Consider the following 21428-nt stretch of genomic DNA (forward strand, 5'->3'; position numbering starts at 1 on the left):
CAAACCTAATTTACATAAATCAACAAAAACAAATCGCGTTCGAAACCCGGCAAAATGGACCGACCGACAGGACAAGAACGCAAACGTTCGGACTCTTCTGGTCCAAATAATTCCTATATATACATCATTGGAGAACAGTTAAGGTAAGAGTGAATAGCTATGACCTCTGAATAAATCCGAGCTTACGGTTTATTCACATATTCCCGCGTTCGTCCACACGTGGTGTTGTTTTGAAAGTGACCTAGTTTCAAGGCTACACTCGCCTAACACATGGCATAAAAAACGACCTTTGTCACTTCTAGGCTGTATTAGTCTTTCCCAAAGAACTCATATTTGCTGAACAGTATTTCTAATATATATATGTATTCGCATTCACCACTGGCAATGAGATTGGCGTGCCACTAAAACTGACTTCCGTGTTTAGGTTGTGTGATGTCATTCTCAAGGTCAAATGCGTGAAAACTGTGCATATATTTCTACAATCACATGCTTGTTTTCTGTTGCCGTAGTTATCGATGCTTTTGGTCGAATAATCATCACAAATTAAGTTTGTCGCTAAGAGGCTGTCCATATATTTTGTTTCATATGCCGGACAAATATTTTTTTTAGTCACATTTTTCCTCAGTCTTTCACATGCAATCTTCTTCAAAAAAATCCTCCAGCTCACCTCAAGTTTTCAAAAGGGAAACTCTTCAGTAAAATTATTGGTCATATCGAAGTAGTTATTTGTATTTGTATATTTGGCGTCATGTCAAAAATCAATTGTTACTGACGTGTGGTTTTGTAAATATTTTGTATATCATTCACTACAACATTAATAAAAAAGATAGGAAAAGAAAAATTAAAATAAGTGACTTCTAAAACTATCAGCAACTTTCTAACAATTTTTAATTTCTTTACATGAAGAGATGAATGTTTTTTTTATGGAAATTTATAAAATATTTATCAAACGTTTAGTGTGGAAGACTCCTCACATTTAATTCAAATCAACAAATCAGCCATTGTCTGTAGGGGCTTGGTCATAAACTGTACAAAATATGTTGTCCTCATTAACTTACAATGTAAATTCCAGCAGGTCTATGATTCCAGCAAACCAACTTAATTAATGTGCAAGAGTTATGGATCATCAAATGTACATTTCTTTACTAAATAAACATTAAATTAAATTACAGAAGTACAGTAACTTTTAGGAATTTATTTGTCACCATAAATGTATGTTTTTAAAAGTTTATTAAATTTGCATTTTAATTTTTATGTGAACAAACAAATGTTATTACATACATTGTGACGTTACATGGAATCATTTGTACAGGATGTGTTGTTATGACTGTGCCACTTAAAATAGGATATGTAACCATGACATTTTTTTAAGTTAAAAAGTATCAACTTTAAATGAAAGAAAATAAATTGTTTTCAAAACAATTATGTCGAAATAAATCCCTGACTTCTAGTGTACTTAAAAATGTAGAGGGTGTGCCCCAAATAAATGCACTTTGGTGCTGATAACAATAAATTTAGTGACCTAATCTTTCATTACAGTTTTGAAGTGTTCTGTTTATCACATTATACTGTGTATAGTTGATTGCTAGGAAGGTATGTGGTTTACTGGGAAAAAAGATAACACATCCACCACCAAAAAAAACAACCTAAAAATCAACTTTCATACATGTCATCCCTATCTTTGGCATGCCTATAATATACTATAGGTATATAGGCTATACCTATTGCAGTCAAACTTGGCATTGACATCATTCAGGGGTTTGGCAGTGCACGTTTTTCAGATACATTTTCAATGATTTAAATTTGGTACAATGGCACGACCTGTTTAGTTGAATGATATCGCAAGTTGTTTTTGAATTTTGATACAGTTAACCATAAACATTTTGCATGCCTGAAACCTTTTTTTGACTCCTGTGTGCGAAGCACAAAAAGGGGAGTCTTTGCAGTTAGTACATGTATGTCTGTCTGTGTGTGTCTGTTCCACTGATATCTCAAGAACCATACATTGATTTTTGATGAAACTTGGTGCATAGATGCTCTGGGCCAATGCGCAGATTTGATTAGGTTTTGGTAAAAATCCATTCATATTAATTACCTAATTTGCATGATAATTAGCTGATTTTTAGCTGTTCCATGACTGTAGGACACTGCACAGACCTGATAGTTTACTATTAATCACCTAATTTGCATAATTAATTAATTTTCAGCTTTTGATATTTCAAGTAGTAATCATCACATTTCAATGACACTTGGTACATAGATTCGATTTTAATGTAACTTTTAAAGAGAACTATGCAGAGACCCAATTAGTTTTTGGTAAATATTTATGCTTATTGATCACCTAATTAACATAATTAATTAACACTGATATCTCAATTACTGATCATCACATTTGAATAAAATTTGGTACATAAATGCTCTAGGACAATAGACAGGCCTGATTAATTTTGGGTTAAAATTTGTTTATATTAATTCTCTAATTAGCATAATAATTCATAATTTTTTTGTTCTTTTCTGTTCATATTAGTTACCTGATTTACATAATTAGTTTTCAGTTTTTCCATCAATATCTCGTGTACAAGTAATTTTGAATTAATTTTTAATGTGTCTTCAATACTCTCAGCACACGGGAGTTCTTTCTAAGCTTTCTTTGATTTAAATTGATGGACAACTTGTTTTTTTGGAGTTCTACTCATTTCAAAATTACAAAAGACAAATAAAATAAGACACACTAAAACACTAAAATTAAAATACACTGAAATTCAACAAAAGAAAGAAATACAAATTAGAAAATCTCTGAAAAATTGATTAAACAGCAGCAAGGTTCTCCCAGACCACAGTTACATATTTAATTTTTAGAAAATTGTATTTTTTAAATAATATGACAAAGCCATATTATTTCCCATTATTTTCACAAAGCTTTCCATTCTGCACAAGTCATTAATTTTTATTTTAAAATACTTCAAGACGTGTTTTCTCTCTACTTCATAGAAATTGCAATCTAAGATGAAATGCATTTCATCTTCAATTTGATCTGAATTGCATTTTTTGCAAGTTCTTTCATTTTCTGGGGTTTTTGGTTTACTCTTTCTTCCCAATTCAATTTCAAGTTTTGTGGTCACTGAGCCTAAACTTTGCTAAAACTCTACGTTGGCTGAAGTTTTTCATTTCATTTAGATAGTTTTCTAATTCAAATTTTTGTTTAAATATATTATATGTTCTAAGTTTGTTCCCCTCTTTTTTATTCAATTGTTTTCTCCATGATTGAATAAATTCATTCCATAGCTTAGTTAATTGATTAATATTGTTGAATTTGTAAGTTTCTTTTATTTTAGACAAGTTTTTTTCTCCAAAAATTGTTTTTATTTGAGTAATCCAGGTAGAATTATTTTGTATTGCCTTTAATGCACATTTTAATATGTGATTTTCAGGAAGTAAATTTATTCTGTGCCAGTATTTAATCTTTGAAACCATTGCATTTATTCTTGCTGGTAATCTACCTAGTTAACCCCTTATACCAACTGATGGTGTAAATTTACTAACACCAAGAATAAAACGATAATAATTATTACAAACTTGCTCTAGGTTATTTGTGTCATTTGTTAGTTCACCTGCCCAATTTTCTGACCCATACATTAGAATGGGTGTAACCAACTGATCAAATAATTTTAAACACAATGAAGTTGAAATCGTTTTATGTCTAATGGCAAATAATGTCTTCATTGCTTTATTTTTTAGCATACAATGGTTTGTTTTAAATTTTCCATTCGGAGTGAATATCATACCCAAATAACAGAACTCCTTGACTGATGTTATGTTTTTACCATCTATAATAAAAGTTTGGTTTTTCAGTTACTTGTGTTGAATATCATCACTTTGGTTTTCTTAACATTCACATCAAGATTCCAGGTTTTACAATAGTCTGCTAATTTATTCAGACAATTTTGTGAACCCTCTGCAGTCTGTGAAAAAAAAACAAGATCGTCTACATATAAAATAGTTTAAGGGTTTATCACCAATCATGATTGGTGTATCACCACTTTTACCAAAATGACCTGGAAGATCATTGATGAATATGTTAAAAAGGGTGGGTGAGATATTACAACCCTATTTCAAACCACATGTGGACTGAAAACCTTCTGTTAAACCATTTGACATCTTTACCTTGTAGTTTATGTTATTGTACATGGATTTAATGATTTCATAGAAATGACCATTTATTCCTAAATTTTGTAATTTTAGGAATAATGCTTTCCTCCAGACGCTGTCGAAAGCTTTTCTAAAATCTATAAAACATGAGTACATGCGTTTTGGTTTATCAGAATTTTTTCCTTGAGTGCTGTACAATGTTTTATCTATAGCTGTTTTAAGTAAAAATATAGCATCTGTTGTGCGTCCCTGTTTTCTGAAACCAAACTGTACTTGCGTCAGTAAATCATTTTTTTCCAAATAAGACGTCAGCCTTTGATTTAATATGCTGGTGAATAATTTGGCCATACAACTAGACAAGGCAACTGCTCTGTCGTTATTTGGATCTGATTTGTCACCAGATTTATGTAATGGCACCAACATAGTAGATTTCCAGCTATCGGGGAATTCTCCACTCATTAGAATATGATTAAATGCTTTTAGTAAAGATTTGTAAATTAAATTATTATCAATTTTAAGCATTTCATTTGTAATGCCATCTTCCCCTGCAGACTTATTATTTTTTATATTTTTTATTGCATTAATAACTTCAGACTTTTTAATCTTTTCGTTCAACACTGCATTGTAGTTTTTTAAGTTCTCCTTTGCTAATAAGTCTTGGTCAATTTTATTATTCTTTATGTTATTATTATTATATAGCTTATTAAAGTGATCCATAAAATTGTCACTTGTTATAATGGCATCAGATTTTCTATTTTCTGCATTCCTCAAACGTTTTAGTGCTGACCAATACTCTGTGTGATTGTTGTCAACCATTTCCTGCTGTTTTATTGTATTTTCCTTAAATTCTTTTTTCTTATTTTTGACTATTTTTTTGTAATGTGTTTTTCATGTATAGTAAGTATGTTTAACAATACAATTGTTTGGCTGATGAGATAATGTTTTTGCCAGTTTTATAAGTTCTCTTCTGACTTCATTGCACAATTTGTCAAACCAAGGCTTTTTATATTTTGTATTTCTCTTTTTATTTTTACCTTGTTTGACCTTTTTAAGCTATTGTCAGCAATATTTAGTAGAATGTTTTTTAATTGGTCAGTTGTTTCGTTCACATCCATGTTTTCTGTATTACAATTAAGAAATGTATAAAGACTCTTTTCAACATTTTGATTTTGTAAAATATTTTTGAACTTGTGATCTGACAGGTAGTTTAAGTCATTCACTTTGAAATGCTGTATGTATTTATACATGCTTTTAGTACATACACAATAATCAACCAAACTGGATCCAGCTGGATGATAACATGTATAATTTCCCACTATACATGTTATCATCCAGCTGGATCCAGTTTGGTTGATTATTGTGTATGTACTAAAAGCATGTATAAATACATATTATAATAGCATTTCAAAGTGAATATTGTTATACTACAATGTGAGTAAATATGCACATAAAATATGAATATTAATCTTATACTATTAAAAATGTTCATACATTCTCCAAATTTGTAGATTAATTGTCCACTCAATTTCAAGAAAAGTTACATCTGCCTAAATAGTTTTTATTTTAGTAACATGGGTAAATACTGCAAAGAATAAGTTGAAATTATTGTTAAAAGCACTGATAATGGATTTAAAAATTATCAGTGTTTATGAAAAGGCCAAGTCAGTTGGAAGTTATTATTGCTGCATGTCCACCATATATTGATTGTCACAAGTGTGAATATTAAGTTCATTTCTGAATACATCAGTCACAGCAAGCTACAGCTTTGGATCGCATGCAAGACATGACAAATGGATGGTCAAGGTGACCTCAGAGACCAATGTCATATTTTGTATAATCAAGTAAAAATCTCATCACGCATACCTGACTTACTTTGCATTGAATTGATGATAAGCACCTTTGGTGATAAGATGATAAGATTGGTGTCAGACTGCACAGGTTAAAAGTTGACCCAAACTAGTGACTTGCTTACTTCTATCTCTTTTATCAAAAAAACAAAACATATTGCAGTCAAAATTAAGCTATAAATGCGTGAAAGCTTAAGTTGCATGGGGGAAATTTTGAGACCTGAGAAATGCAACCCCCGCACCCCCTTCCTCCCATATTCCTGATTTAGGATATAAATTATAAAAAAGAAAAAAAACGATTTTCATCACAAAGGGGTGTCGTCATTACAATGGTGTTAGCTAATTAGTAATTAGTTACCTTAACTTTACCACACATACATTGTATCAAAATGTCAGTCATTATGCAATGATGCATTTATTTCATATTCCAATGCAAGATGGCTGAATGGTGACCATTTTAATGTTAAAAATGCATAAAATCTATTTACAACGACTATCTTTCAGAGAGAGACTCCATAACTGTAATCCTCCATTGATACAAAATAGAAGACATCGTTTAAAAAGTTACAAGAGTTGTTTTATTGGTAAAGATGTTATAGACTGGTTATTGAGACACAAAGAAGCACCTGACAGGGAAACTGCTGTCAAACTTATTAGAGTATTGCAACAGTTTTATGTTATTCGCCATGGTAAGATTTTATAGTCCATTGCCCTTAGCAACCATACTGATATTTTCAAATATTGTAAAAATTTGACGTATTATTTTTATTTATTTCCTATCTTGAAATTTCTCTCTTTCAGTCACAGATGCTCATTTATTCAAAGACGAATATTTATTCTATAGATTTAGAAAAGATGACAACACATTTCCCAAAACAAGAGATACTTCAATCTACCTCAGAGGAGACAAGTTACTTCATAGGTAAGTGAAGATTGGATAAATGATAAGAAAAATTTTGTGAAAAACTTTAAAATTCTTCACTAAATCTGATGAGAAATTCTCATTGTAATAGTAATAAAAATTGTCTTTTGATCAGGTTGACCATATGTAATCGGAGTCAGGTGTTTTTAATTTGTTGTATTTTTTACTATTACGGTACATCTGTAGCAGATCTCCATCAAGTGACTGTGTGATATTGCTTTTATTAAACAAGTGTAGTCCTTATCACAACCAAGTGATGTTGGTAATACAACTATAAATAGATGACATGAGTAGCAACATGAGTTAATGTACCTTCTGCTAATATGTCAAAAAGATTGTCATTTAGGGACGACGTCAAAAGATCGATGTCGGATAAAAAACTTATTTGCTTTAGTTTGGGGGTGGGGGGTTTTGACCTCAAAAAGTTTTCATCCAACAAAAACAATTTTATTTTTTAATGAAGTCAAAAAAGTCTTGGAGTATTGTCGTTCTTTTTTTTTCTATCAGTTTATCATTCAATATTTTGTTCTCACAATCGCATTACATGTAGTAAGTATACCGCCCTATTTCACAGCTGATCAGATCAGACATACACAAAGTATGACCTTTAACCCTGTTATGGAGCAAAGAATCCATGTCACACCGAACCAGACTAAAAATAAATTCCACATCCTTTCATAATATGTAGTAACATTTTTGTAATCAGCACATTATATTTTATTGTGATCCAATGAAGAAAAAAACTTACTTAGACTTGCCAAATGAATTGCTTTGTTTATGCTAATCAATCAATCATGGATAACCCAATTATAGCTTTATATGGACAGCTGTAGAAAAACTCACTCTGTTCAGTTCTTTGCAACATAGTAGAAGATGTAAACTTTATATAGACAATACTGAAACAAATTACAAAGTTACACATTTTTTGCTAATATAATATTACAATTAAAAACTGAAATACTTGATGTTAGTACCATATTTATATTGACCAATTATTTATAAAATTTAATTTAAACTGTCTAGCAATTTTTGCTGTGGCAAGTACAAAAAATGTGGTTGCCATAGTAACTAAAATAGTTGAGATGATTGTTGTTGAAATTATAAATTTTTAGTCCCCGTTCGGACGAAGTCCAAAAACGGGGACTTATAATTCGGTCTCCGTCCGTCTGTGCGTCCGTGCGTCCGTCCGGAGTCATATCTCAGAATCCCTTGGACCGATTCCGTTCATTCTTTGCATGTGCCTAGTACTTTATGTGGGACATATGCACATGCAGTGGTTTAGCGATTCAATTTAAAATGGCCGACTGGCAGCCATCTTGTTTTTTGAAAATGTTGTATTTTGGACATGCTATGCCAGTTTTCATTAAAACTTGGTGCATAGATTATACGTGTTAGGATACATGTCCATGATGATTTATTTCACAATTGGATCAAAGATGGCCGACTGGCAGCCATCTTGTTTTTTGAAAATGTCGTATTTTGGACATGCTTTGTCAGTTTTCATTCAAATTTAGTACATAGATCATACATGTTAGGATACACGTCCCCGACCGTCTGTGAGTTCCTGAGTCTGTCCGTCCGACCGTCCGTGTGTCCGTCTGTCTGTGCGTCAGTCTATCCAATGTCATATTTCAGAATCCTGTGGACCGATTCCGTTCATTCTTTGCATGTGCCTCGCACCTTATGTGGGACATATGCACATGCAGTGGTTTAGCGATTCCATTCAAAATGGCCGACTGGCAGCCATCTTGTTTTTTGAAAATGTTGTATTTTGGACATGCTTTGTCAGTTTTCATTCAAATCTAGTACATAGATCATACATGTTAGGATACATGTCCCCGACCGTCCGTGAGTTCCTGAGTCTGTCCGTCCGACCGTCCGTGCGTCAGTCTATCCAACGTCATATTTCAGAATCCTGTGGACCGATTCCGTTCATTCTTTGCATGTGCCTAGTACCTTATGTGGGACATATGCACATGCAGTGGTTTAGCGATTCCATTCAAAATGGCCGACTGGCAGCCATCTTGTTTTTTGAAAATGTTGTATTTTGGACATGCTTTGTCAGTTTTCATTCAAACTTGGTACATAGATTATAAATGTTAGGATACATGTCCATGACGATTTATTTCACAATTGGATCAAAGATGGTCGACTGGCAGGCATCTTGTTTTTGCTTTTTTATGCGGTATCTTGGACGTGCTCTGTCAGTTTTCATTCAAATTTGGCACATACATGTACTTTATACATGTTAGGATGCATGTCCATGACAATTTGTTTCAAAATCTGGTCAAGGATGGCCGATTGACAGCCATCTGACTTTTTGGCCTTACCGTTAAAGTCCTAATATAAACCGCATACGTAATAGTAACCGCACCCCCAATTCCGGCTTCGGGGTTAAAGAGTTCTTAACAAAAATTGAAAACTTGAAAAGTACCTATTACTAACCGCACCCCAATTCAACAAGACCGTGACTGTCTTCATTGTTTCAACCAGCTGTTCCAAAACGACATTGTTCCTAATCCTATTCTTTGTTTCGACAACATGCCTAAAAATATTCACACCTATTTATTGTTCAGCGGTGATAAGATGTCAGACAGGCACTGAAACTGCTTTTGTTCTGGCGGCGACCTCTGTCAATACTCTTTCTGAATACGTCTGTGTTTCGTAAGTTTTAGACAATGAGCTTTTATCACCGTAAAAGTGTTAAACTGAGCATTGAAGAATAATTTATCTTTTGAAAACAAATAATTTCTTGATTTAAAAAAAAAATCATGCCGTTTTCCCATGGAAATCAAAGGCAAAAGATCGCACTACATTATCGGTAAATCTCTTCCGTGTTGCGTTCACCATGAGGTCGCTGAACTGTCATTAACATATTTAAATGAGCTATGTAATTTAGACACGTGGGCACCATCCAGCATTTTGATTGGTTAATTAGCGACTTGACCTATCTGGTCAATAATACGTCACGTGAGCATTCAAAAGCATGGCGGATATCGTATCGGCTGTTTACATGTGACTGAAATCATTCGCTTACGGGGAAACAAAGTTGAATTTTACTTGCATTTTATAACAATTCACCGAATTTATTTTTCGTGCGTTATTGTAATCACTACTAAATAATAATCACCAATATCAACACTTCGAAAACAAGTAAGTTATTCACTTGAAACCAGCAGCATGGCCGGATCGAGCTACCGTTATGTGATCATTTGCTACTAAGCAGTGCATTCGTGTTTTTATTTGAAACTTCTGTTAGAATATACTTTTCGTTACCAAGAAAATTAAAAAAAATAAATGCATATTACATTAAAAATACTGAGTATTTTTTGTATCATGTAGAATTTTTTTTTGATTGTAATTTTTCAACATTTCGTATCGCCTATTTTAGAACCAAAATAAGGCCTTTCACTCTTCCCCGACGCCTATTCAAGAGATTGCACGGTGTATTGTTTGTTTTGTGCATGTGTTGTGGACAAAAAATGAACACGCCCATTTAGTGATTGCAATATGTACGTAATAGAAACCGCACCCCGAACTTGAGCTTTTGATCCCAATTTTTAAATTGATACATTGTAATATAAACCGCGGTTTATAATAGGACTTTAACGGTACTACTATATTTCCACAATTTATGTACCATTTTCATTCATATTTGGCACATACATTATACATATCAGTGTGTTTCATAATCAGATCAAAGATGGCTGAATAACGGCTGTTTTTATTTTTGGCCATATTACTACTACACAGAATACGTGTTTTGATGTAAATAAACAATCTGTTGTTAACGCCACTTGGAGCTCAAGTTTCAAGGACACGCTCGCGACAACCCCTTCGCTTTAATATGACGAGCACAAAGAGAACTTAACAGGGACTGTGTCATTTTCAATGACTTGTTGATATGTGACTTATTTGATTTATCATTCTTTTCTCAACCTCACAGGTTATTAAAAAGTGGATCCATTCATCCTATAATTGGAGATCGAGAAAATAACGGAAAGAAATACCTCAAAGTAAGTACCATATTCGCTTTATTAGTAGCACATGTGTTTATATAAATAATAGAAGTCTTTGATTTGTCAGTGTTTCTAATAGAATGTTTTGTGTTATTGATTTTACAGCTTTAGTTAGTTTATCATAATTGTGTATAAACAATACATTTTACACACTGTATACGTTGCATGGGACTCACATTAAGCTTGGCGTAGAACAACAACTGTTGATATAACTTATTAAACAATCAAGAGTATAAACTATATTTATTTATAATTTATGCATATAAGGTCGAGTGTCAATTAAAATACTTGTGTTAAACAAATTTGAAGAAAGTAAGAAGAATATTTAAAAACAAAGTCATAAAAACAAAAGAATTTCGAAAACGACTATGATGGCACTGTATTAGCTGATCATCACTGTTTGGAAAGACTGTCAATGATGAAAACATTTTGATTGTTAAATATTACTCTTTGATCATAGCCATTAGTCAACAGATTAGTATAGAAGGGGTTGTCATAGGAATTAGTCAACAAATGAGTCAATGGTGTTCTTCTTCCCCGGCCTCTGAAGCATCACTGTACCATGACACTTGATGAGTCAGTCACATCTTGCACTAATTTAAAACAATACCATGATTGAATCTGCCTTTGTTAGCAATACAAAGACGGTGGTAAAAACGAAGGTCTGCAAAAAGTTACCAAGTCTCAAAATACGAAAAATAAATACTAAACTAGTAGTAATAACTACTAGTATGTGACAAGTCTCACAAATCGCAAATGCAGCGTACGTCGTGAAGATCTTTACGAGATTGGTTTACTACTAAATTGACACTAATTATCAAAAAACAAGAAACTAATGAAATGAAGTCGCATTGGAAAGAAAACTGTAAATAAATCAAATGAGATGGTCGAAAGACGAACCATGACATCTTGAAATACCTTATTCATTCCTTAGTGCCAAAGACTGATGACCAGGGCAACATAATGTCATGTTGTAACATCACAACCGATGCTTACTGGGTGACATAATGTCATGTTGTGACATCACAACCGATGCTTACTGGGTGACATAATGTCATGTTGTGACATCACAACCGATGCTTACTGGGTGACATAATGTCATGTTGTGACATCACAACCGATGCTTACTGTGCGACATAATGTCATGTTGTGACATCACATCCAATGCTTACTGGGTGACATAATGTCATGTTGTGACATCACAACCGATGCTTACTGGGCAACATAATGTCATGTTGTGACATTACAACCGATGCTTACTGGGCAACATAATGTCATGTAACATCGCAACCGCTGCTTACTGTGCGATATAATGTCACGTGACATCGCAACCAATGCTTACTGGGTGACATAATGTCATGTTGTGACATCACAACCGATGCTTACTGGGTGACATAATGTCTTGTTGTGACATCACAACCGATGCTTACTGTGCGACATAATGTCATGTTGTGACATCACATCCAATGCTTACTGGGCGACATAATGTCATGTTGTGACATCACAACCGATGCTTACTGGGTGACATAATGTCTTGTTGTGACATCACAACCGATGCTTACTGTGCGACATAATGTCATGTTGTGACATCACATCCAATGCTTACTGGGCGACATAATGTCATGTTGTGACATCACAACCGATGCTTACTGGGTGACATAATGTCATGTTGTGACATCACATCCAATGCTTACTGTGCGACATAATGTCATGTTGTGACATCACATCCAATGCTTACTGGGTGACATAATGTCATGTTGTGACATCACAACCGATGCTTACTGTGCGACATAATGTCATGTTGTGACATCACATCCAATGCTTACTGGGCGACATAATGTCATGTTGTGACATTACAACCGATGCTTACTGGGCAACATAATGTCATGTGACATCGCAACCGCTGCTTACTGTGCGATATAATGTCACGTGACATCGCAACCAATGCTTACTGGGCGACATAATGTCATGTTGTGACATCACAACCGATGCTTACTGGGTGACATAATGTCATGTTGTGACATCACAACCTATGCTTACTGTGCGACATAATGTCATGTTGTGACATCACATCCAATGCTTACTGGGTGACATAATGTCATGTTGTGACATCACAACCGATGCTTACTGGGTGACATAATGTCATGTTGTGACATCACAACCGATGCTTACTGTGCGACATAATGTCATGTTGTGACATCACATCCAATGCTTACTGGGCGACATAATGTCATGTTGTGACATCACATCCAATGCTTACTGGGTGACATAATGTCATGTTGTGACATCACAACCGATGCTTACTGGGTGACATAATGTCATGTTGTGACATCACATCCAATGCTTACTGTGCGACATAATGTCATGTTGTGACATCACATCCAATGCTTACTGGGTGACATAATGTCATGTTGTGACATCACAACCGATGCTTACTGTGCGACATAATGTCATGTTGTGACATCACATCCAATGCTTACTGTGCGACATAATGTCATGTTGTGACATCACATCCAATGCTTACTGGGTGACATAATGTCATGTTGTGACATCACAACCGATGCTTACTGTGCGACATAATGTCATGTTGTGACATCACATCCAATGCTTACTGGGCGACATAATGTCATGTTGTGACATTACAACCGATGCTTACTGGGCAACATAATGTCATGTGACATCGCAACCGCTGCTTACTGTGCGATATAATGTCACGTGACATCGCAACCAATGCTTACTGGGTGACATAATGTCATGTTGTGACATCACAACCGATGCTTACTGGGTGACATAATGTCATGTTGTGACATCACAACCTATGCTTACTGTGCGACATAATGTCATGTTGTGACATCACATCCAATGCTTACTGGGTGACATAATGTCATGTTGTGACATCACAACCGATGCTTACTGGGTGACATAATGTCATGTTGTGACATCACAACCGATGCTTACTGTGCGACATAATGTCATGTTGTGACATCACATCCAATGCTTACTGGGCGACATAATGTCATGTTGTGACATCACATCCAATGCTTACTGGGTGACATAATGTCATGTTGTGACATCACAACCGATGCTTACTGGGTGACATAATGTCATGTTGTGACATCACATCCAATGCTTACTGTGCGACATAATGTCATGTTGTGACATCACATCCAATGCTTACTGGGTGACATAATGTCATGTTGTGACATCACAACCGATGCTTACTGTGCGACATAATGTCATGTTGTGACATCACATCCAATGCTTACTGGGCGACATAATGTCATGTTGTGACATCACATCCAATGCTTACTGGGTGACATAATGTCATGTTGTGACATCACAACCGATGCTTACTGGGCGACATAATTTCATGTTGTGACATCACAACCGATGCTTACTGTGCGACATAATGTCATGTTGTGACATCACATCCAATGCTTACTGGGCGACATAATGTCATGTTGTGACATCACATCCAATGCTTACTGGGCGACATAATGTCATGTTGTGACATCACATCCAATGCTTACTGGGTGACATAATGGCATGTTGTGACATCGCAACCGATGCTTACTGGGCGACATAATTTCATGTTGTGACATCACAACCGATGCTTACTGGGCAACATAATTTCATGTTGTGACATCGCAACCGATGCTTACTGCGCGACATAATGTCACATGACATCGCAACCAATGCTTACTGGGCGACATAATGTCATGTTGTGACATTCAGTGTTCTCCCCAGGCCTCTGAAGCGACACGGTACCGTGATGCTTAAACACTCGGTCGTGATGCTTGCCCTTTGTCCGTGACGCTTGGTCACTCAGCCGTGATGCTTATATTTTTGTTTACAAGTGTCAGTCTCGTCTTGCACATATTTAAAACAATAACATGTATTGATCGATTTAGGTAATCCTGCTTTTGTTAGCCATACAAAGACAGTGATAAAAACGGAAGTCTGCAATATGTTGCGAAGTCTTTCAAAGGTGCAGAGCCTCCAAATCAAAAAAAAAAATAACTAGAATAGCAATAATTTGCCCATTGCACGCAACGGCAACAATGTGACAAAACAAGTCACGGCGTACGTCGGGAAGATCAACCCCGATTTGCTGCACTCTGATTTGTTATCACTCAATCGCTGGTGACATTATTTACTCCAAAATTAATTCAACAGCAGACGAGACGAGATGAGACAAAACAAACTCTGACCTCTGGAAATACCCCATTCATAGGGTACCTTAGTACAGAAAAACGCCGCCCTAAGGCGACATAATGCACGTTGCAACATTGTGACCGATGCATGCTGGGCTGATCGAGGTAACAAAGATGGCGGCGCAGAATGCATGATTTTCCACGATGTTTAAAAACAACATCTCGTTGGCAATTTAGATGTAATGCTTATGATAATCATCAATGAATCGTTTTAATAAACAATTTGTGTATTTCACACCAAAAAGTCAGATACCGATGATCGCAATAGCAGCGGTGAATACCCGTCCAACGCAATGCCGTCAGCTGACAATGTTACGGTGATTGTAGCGTTGTACTCACAAGGTATATTGAAATGAAAAATCGCCGAACTGCCATTGTAGAATTTTTTTTTAATTATTGATTTATTAATTTCAACATATTTCGATATCTTGCCGACTTTATATATTTAACCAAAAAATGTTTTCCCCGACGTTTATATGAACCGACAGTGACATGGGCACTAAAACTTATACACAATGATGAACCAGTTACATCCATGGATAACAGTATATTCACTGACTGGCTATAACACAAGTTTTTCAATTTTTTTTTCCTTTTTATGATGTTCCATTTCAAACTTTATTTGACTTGATACAAAAACAAAAAATACAATGCAGTAAAATGATATAAAATTTATCAGATATAAAAATATCTTGTCTTTAATTAATTGTAGATTGACAATATTTGTTGGGAAAAACTGATTATTATGCAAATAAAAATTATGCAAATTAGATGCATTGTTATGCAAATTGGCCGTGATGCTTGACATGAAGTCTGGGGAGAACACTGGACATTGCAACCGATGCTTAATGGGGGACATAATGTCATGTAACATCACAACTGATGTTTACTGAGCGACATAATGTCATGTTGTGACATCGCAACCGATGCTTACTGGGGAACATAATGTCATGTTGTGACATTGCAACCGATGCTTAATGGGGGACATGTCAGGTGACATTGCAATCGATGCTTACTGGGTGACATAATGTCATGTTGTGACCGATGTTTACTAGGTGACACCAGGGCCACATAATGTCATCCTGTGACCGATATTTACTGGGTGACACCAGGGCCACATAATGTCATGTTGTTACCGATGCTTACTAGGTGACACCAGGGCCACATAATGTCATGCTGTGACATCACAGCCAATGTTTACTAGGTGACACCAGGGCCACATAATGTCATGCTGTGACATCACAACCGATGTTTACTGGGTGACATCAGGGCCACATAATGTCATGTTGTATCCAATGCTTACTTGGTGACAATTGAGGTAACCAAGATGACGGCGGACTAAAACTGACAAAATAATGATGAACCCTTTACCTTTATTCTATCTTAAAAAGCTGCCATTTTTGCTGCCGTTCTATTTCAAACTTGATTTTACTTGATTACAACTCTGATACCTAATAAAATACAATGAAGTAAATGATATAAAATATAAGATCGATTTTGGATGTGAAAAATATTTGCATTTAATTAAAGACAACAAGTTACGTTCTGCACTATGTCAGCTTAGAACATCATCCCACAACCTTTGGGTTGAATCTGATCGTAAACTAAACATACCGAGGAATATGAGAATCTGTAAATTATGTAATTTAGGGTTGGTTGAGGATGAATACCATTTTTGCCTTGTATGTCCACGTTATGTAAATCTTAGAAAAAAATATTTACCTATATTTTATCTGTCCAATCAGACTTACGAAAAATTTCTTAGTTTAATGCAGTTTGACAACTTATCTGTACTTCAAATTTCAAAATTTGTATTCAACGCTTCTAAACACAGAGTCAATCTACTTAACCAGTTGTGACTAGTAGATTCAACAATTATTTAAAGGAATCCTTCTGTATGTATTTTTCTATTCTTTTTTTTTGATTTATTGTACCATAGGCCTGAGGCCATTGTACTGAATAAAATTCATATTCATTCATATAAAATATAACAGATTATCTTGTCTTTAATTAATTACAGATGGACTATAATTTTATTAAATAATAATAGTTATATTGACTTGTACAGCTACTACTCAAAACTACTCAATGAATTTCAATCAACTACTCAATGAATTTCAATCAACTACTCAATTAATTTTAATCAACTACTCAGTGAATTTCAATAAACTACTCAGTGAATTTCAACCAACTACTCAATTAATTTCAATCAACTACTCAATTAATTTCAATCAACTACTCAATTAATTTCAATCAACTACTCAGTGAATTTCAATAAACTTGTCAATGAATTTCAATCAACTACTCAGTGAATTTCAACCAACTACTCAGTGAATTTCAACCAACTACTCAATTAATTTCAATCAACTACTCAATTAATTTCAATCAACTACTCAATTAATTTCAATCAACTACTCAGTGAATTTCAATAAACTTGTCAATGAATTTCAATCAACTACTCAGTGAATTTCAACCAACTACTCAATTAATTTCAATCAACTACTCAGTGAATTTCAACCAACTACTCAATTAATTTCAATCAACTACTCAATTAATTTCAATCAACTACTCAATTAATTTTAATCAACTACTCAATTAATTTTAATCAACTACTCAATTAATTTCAATCAACTACTCAATTAATTTCAATCAACTACTCAATTAATTTCAATCAACTACTCAATTAATTTTAATCAACTACTCAATGAATTTCAATAAACTTCTCAGGGAATTTCAATCAACTACTCAGTGAATTTCAACCAACTACTCAGTGAATTTCAACCAACTACTCAATTAATTTCAATCAACTACTCAATTAATTTCAATCAACTACTCAATTAATTTCAATCAACTACTCAATTAATTTCAATCACTACTCAGTGAATTTCAATCAACTACTCAATGTATTTCAATCAACTACTCAGTAAATTTCAATCAACTAATCAATTAATTTTAATCAACTAATCAATTAATTTTAATCAACTACTCAGTGAATTTCAATCAACTACTCAATGAATTTCAATCAACTACTCAATTAATTTCAATCAACTACTCAGTGAATTTCAATCAACTACTCAATGAATTTCAATCAACTACTCAATGAATTTCAATCAACTACTCCAGTGCATAACAATGGTGTGGAATTAAATGTAAATGATATCTGCTATTCATTCTATGTGCATACAGTGAGAATATTGTACTAACATTTATTATCTGTTGACAGTGTTTTATAGCAAAAGATGTCATCGATTTGCTTGTGAAGGAAAGAGAAGTGAAGTCAAGACAACAAGCACTATTGTTATGCAATGAATTATTAGAACATGGTTTAATTAGATGTGGTAAGAATTTTGGAATAAATCAAAGGCAAATAATGGTGAAGGGTCTCTTGCTTGGGTGATGTGATATGCAGATCACATTTAAGCTTGCACAATCTTATTTACATGTGATGTCAATAAGAAGCTTAATATATGCATGAACATATTGGATGGTTTCCATAACATGACATTAGGCCATACCTTTCAATAAAATAATGATCGACAGAAGCATTTTCCCAGCATTTGAAAATAAACCTGCAGAGAAAAAATTCATGGAATTGTTACAGAATGAAAACATTATTATTCCAGTAGCACAGTTCATAAGTAAAAGCTTTGAAGTCAGGAAACAGGGTCTTACTTGACATCTTAATGCCTGCTGTCAATTTTGTAATTTTATATTAGATTGTATTTTAGAGATTTTGTATTTTTTAGTAATTTAGTGATTGTATTTGTTATTTAGTATATTGTGTTTTTTTTTTTTTTTTTTATATATATATATTTCTCCTTGTACTTTGTGACCATTTTCTTTCCCTCCGGGGATTGTGTAAGAGTCAATAAGTAAATAAAAGATAAGAAAACCAAAATGTATATATCATGCAGAACCCCTAAGATCCAGCGTAAACAACCCCTAAGATCCAGCGTAAACAACCCCTAAGATCCAGCGTAAACAACCCCTAAGATCCAGCGTAACAACCCCTAAGATCCAGCGTAAGCAACCCCTAAGATTCAGTGTAAGCAACCCCTAAGATTCAGTGTAAGCAACCCCTAAGATTCAGCGTAAGCAACCCCTAAGATTCAGTGTAAGCAACCCCTAAGATCCAGCGTAAACAACCCCTAAGATCCAGCGTAAACAACCCCTAAGATCCAGCGTAAGCAACCCCTAAGATTCAGTGTAAACAACCCCTAAGATTCAGTGTAAGCAACCCCTAAGATCCAGCGTAAGCAACCCCTAAGATCCAGCGTAAGCAACCCCTAAGATTCAGTGTAAGCAACCCCTAAGATTCAGTGTAAACAACCCCTAAGATCCAGCGTAAACAACCCCTAAGATCCAGCGTAAGCAACCCCTAAGATCCAGCGTAAGCAACCCCTAAGATTCAGTGTAAGCAACCCCTAAGATTCAGCGTAAGCAACCCCTAAGATTCAGTGTAAGCAACCCCTAAGATCCAGCGTAAACAACCCCTAAGATCCAGCGTAAACAACCCCTAAGATCCAGCGTAAGCAACCCCTAAGATTCAGCGTAAGCAACCCCTAAGATTCAGTGTAAGCAACCCCTAAGATCCAGCGTAAACAACCCCTAAGATCCAGCGTAAACAACCCCTAAGATCCAGCGTAAGCAACCCCTAAGATTCAGTGTAAACAACCCCTAAGATTCAGTGTAAGCAACCCCTAAGATTCAGTGTAAGCAACCCCTAAGATCCAGCGTAAGCAACCCCTAAGATTCAGCGTAAGCAACCCCTAAGATTCAGTGTAAGCAACCCCTAAGATTCAGCGTAAACAACCCCTAAGATCCAGCGTAAACAACCCCTAAGATTCAGTGTAAGCAACCCCTAAGATTCAGCGTAAGCAACCCCTAAGATTCAGTGTAAGCAACCCCTAAGATCCAGCGTAAACAACCCCTAAGATCCAGCGTAAACAACCCCTAAGATCCAGCGTAAGCAACCCCTAAGATTCAGTGTAAACAACCCCTAAGATTCAGTGTAAGCAACCCCTAAGATTCAGTGTAAGCAACCCCTAAGATCCAGCGTAAGCAACCCCTAAGATTCAGCGTAAGCAACCCCTAAGATTCAGTGTAAGCAACCCCTAAGATTCAGCGTAAACAACCCCTAAGATCCAGCGTAAACAACCCCTAAGATTCAGTGTAAGCAACCCCTAAGATCCAGCGTAAACAACCCCTAAGATTCAGCGTAAACAACCCCTAAGATCCAGCGTAAACAACCCCTAAGATTCAGTGTAAGCAACCCCTAAGATCCAGCGTAAGCAACCCCTAAGATTCAGTGTAAGCAACCCCTAAGATTCAGTGTAAGCAACCCCTAAGATTCAGCGTAAGCAACCCCTAAGATTCAGTGTAAGCAACCCCTAAGATCCAGCGTAAACAACCCCTAAGATCCAGCGTAAACAACCCCTAAGATCCAGCGTAAGCAACCCCTAAGATTCAGTGTAAGCAACCCCTAAGATTCAGTGTAAGCAACCCCTAAGATTCAGCGTAAGCAACCCCTAAGATTCAGTGTAAGCAACCCCTAAGATCCAGCGTAAGCAACCCCTAAGATTCAGTGTAAGCAACCCCTAAGATTTGGCTTAAGAACCCATAAGATCCAGCAGACTTGTTAAGTTTGATACCTGAAATTTGAAATTGTGACAACATTCTGTATAAATGGCCCATATGATGACTTATAGCAATACTTATTTTATAATTGAGGTGGTTATTTTTTTTTATTTTCATGGAAAAATATTTTTTTTCGAAAATTCAGAGCTAAAACAAGATGTAATCAGTGTATAGTGTGCCCAAATTGTGCAACATTGGCCAGAATCAGTTGTGTTCACATATTCAATTGTTCAGTTTCATACTCCAATGTTTCAAACTTTTATCACAGTGAGGATAAACGATGACTTGTAGAATAAACTGTGTTTTTCTAGTCCATAAGTCAAGCCTGTTCAGAGACATCCCATCTCAAACTAATAATTCAGCTGTTAGGTGACACAATACACTTTTAATTGAGAAAAATATTTTCTTTCCACAGTAACTGGTGAAGACCATTTCAAAGATGACAACAATAGTCTGTATCAGTTTTCAGATTTTTCTCATTTAAAATTGATAGATTTATTAGATTACGAGAACGTACGACGAAACTCATTTCAGGGATCAAGTAGAGGGTCATTTTCTTCATTGCTACCAATGAACAGTGGGTATCCATGGGAATACAAATCACCAGGTAAGTTAAAGGGCCTTAAATGGTTTGATTCTT

At 35.1% G+C, this 21428-nt stretch overlaps 1 protein-coding gene across 1 annotated transcript in view; it reads left to right on the top strand.

Annotated features, from left to right (window-relative positions):
- The first annotated feature begins 30 nt into the window (after positions 1–30).
- LOC100374782 (DEP domain-containing mTOR-interacting protein-like) overlaps positions 31–21428 on the top strand; it is a 40545-nt gene continuing 19147 nt past the window's right edge. Inside the window, exons 1-6 of the mRNA XM_085493420.1 lie at positions 31–143; positions 6501–6685; positions 6798–6918; positions 10865–10934; positions 18375–18489; positions 21204–21395. Coding sequence (XP_085349546.1) covers positions 55–143; positions 6501–6685; positions 6798–6918; positions 10865–10934; positions 18375–18489; positions 21204–21395 — 772 coding nt within the window. The 5' untranslated portion in view covers positions 31–54. The remainder of the gene's footprint in view (positions 144–6500; positions 6686–6797; positions 6919–10864; positions 10935–18374; positions 18490–21203; positions 21396–21428) is intronic.

The sequence above is a fragment of the Saccoglossus kowalevskii genome, chromosome 18 (genome assembly GCF_978046115.1).
Source record: "Saccoglossus kowalevskii chromosome 18, keSacKowa6.1, whole genome shotgun sequence".
NCBI classification, from domain to species: Eukaryota; Metazoa; Hemichordata; class Enteropneusta; family Harrimaniidae; genus Saccoglossus; species Saccoglossus kowalevskii.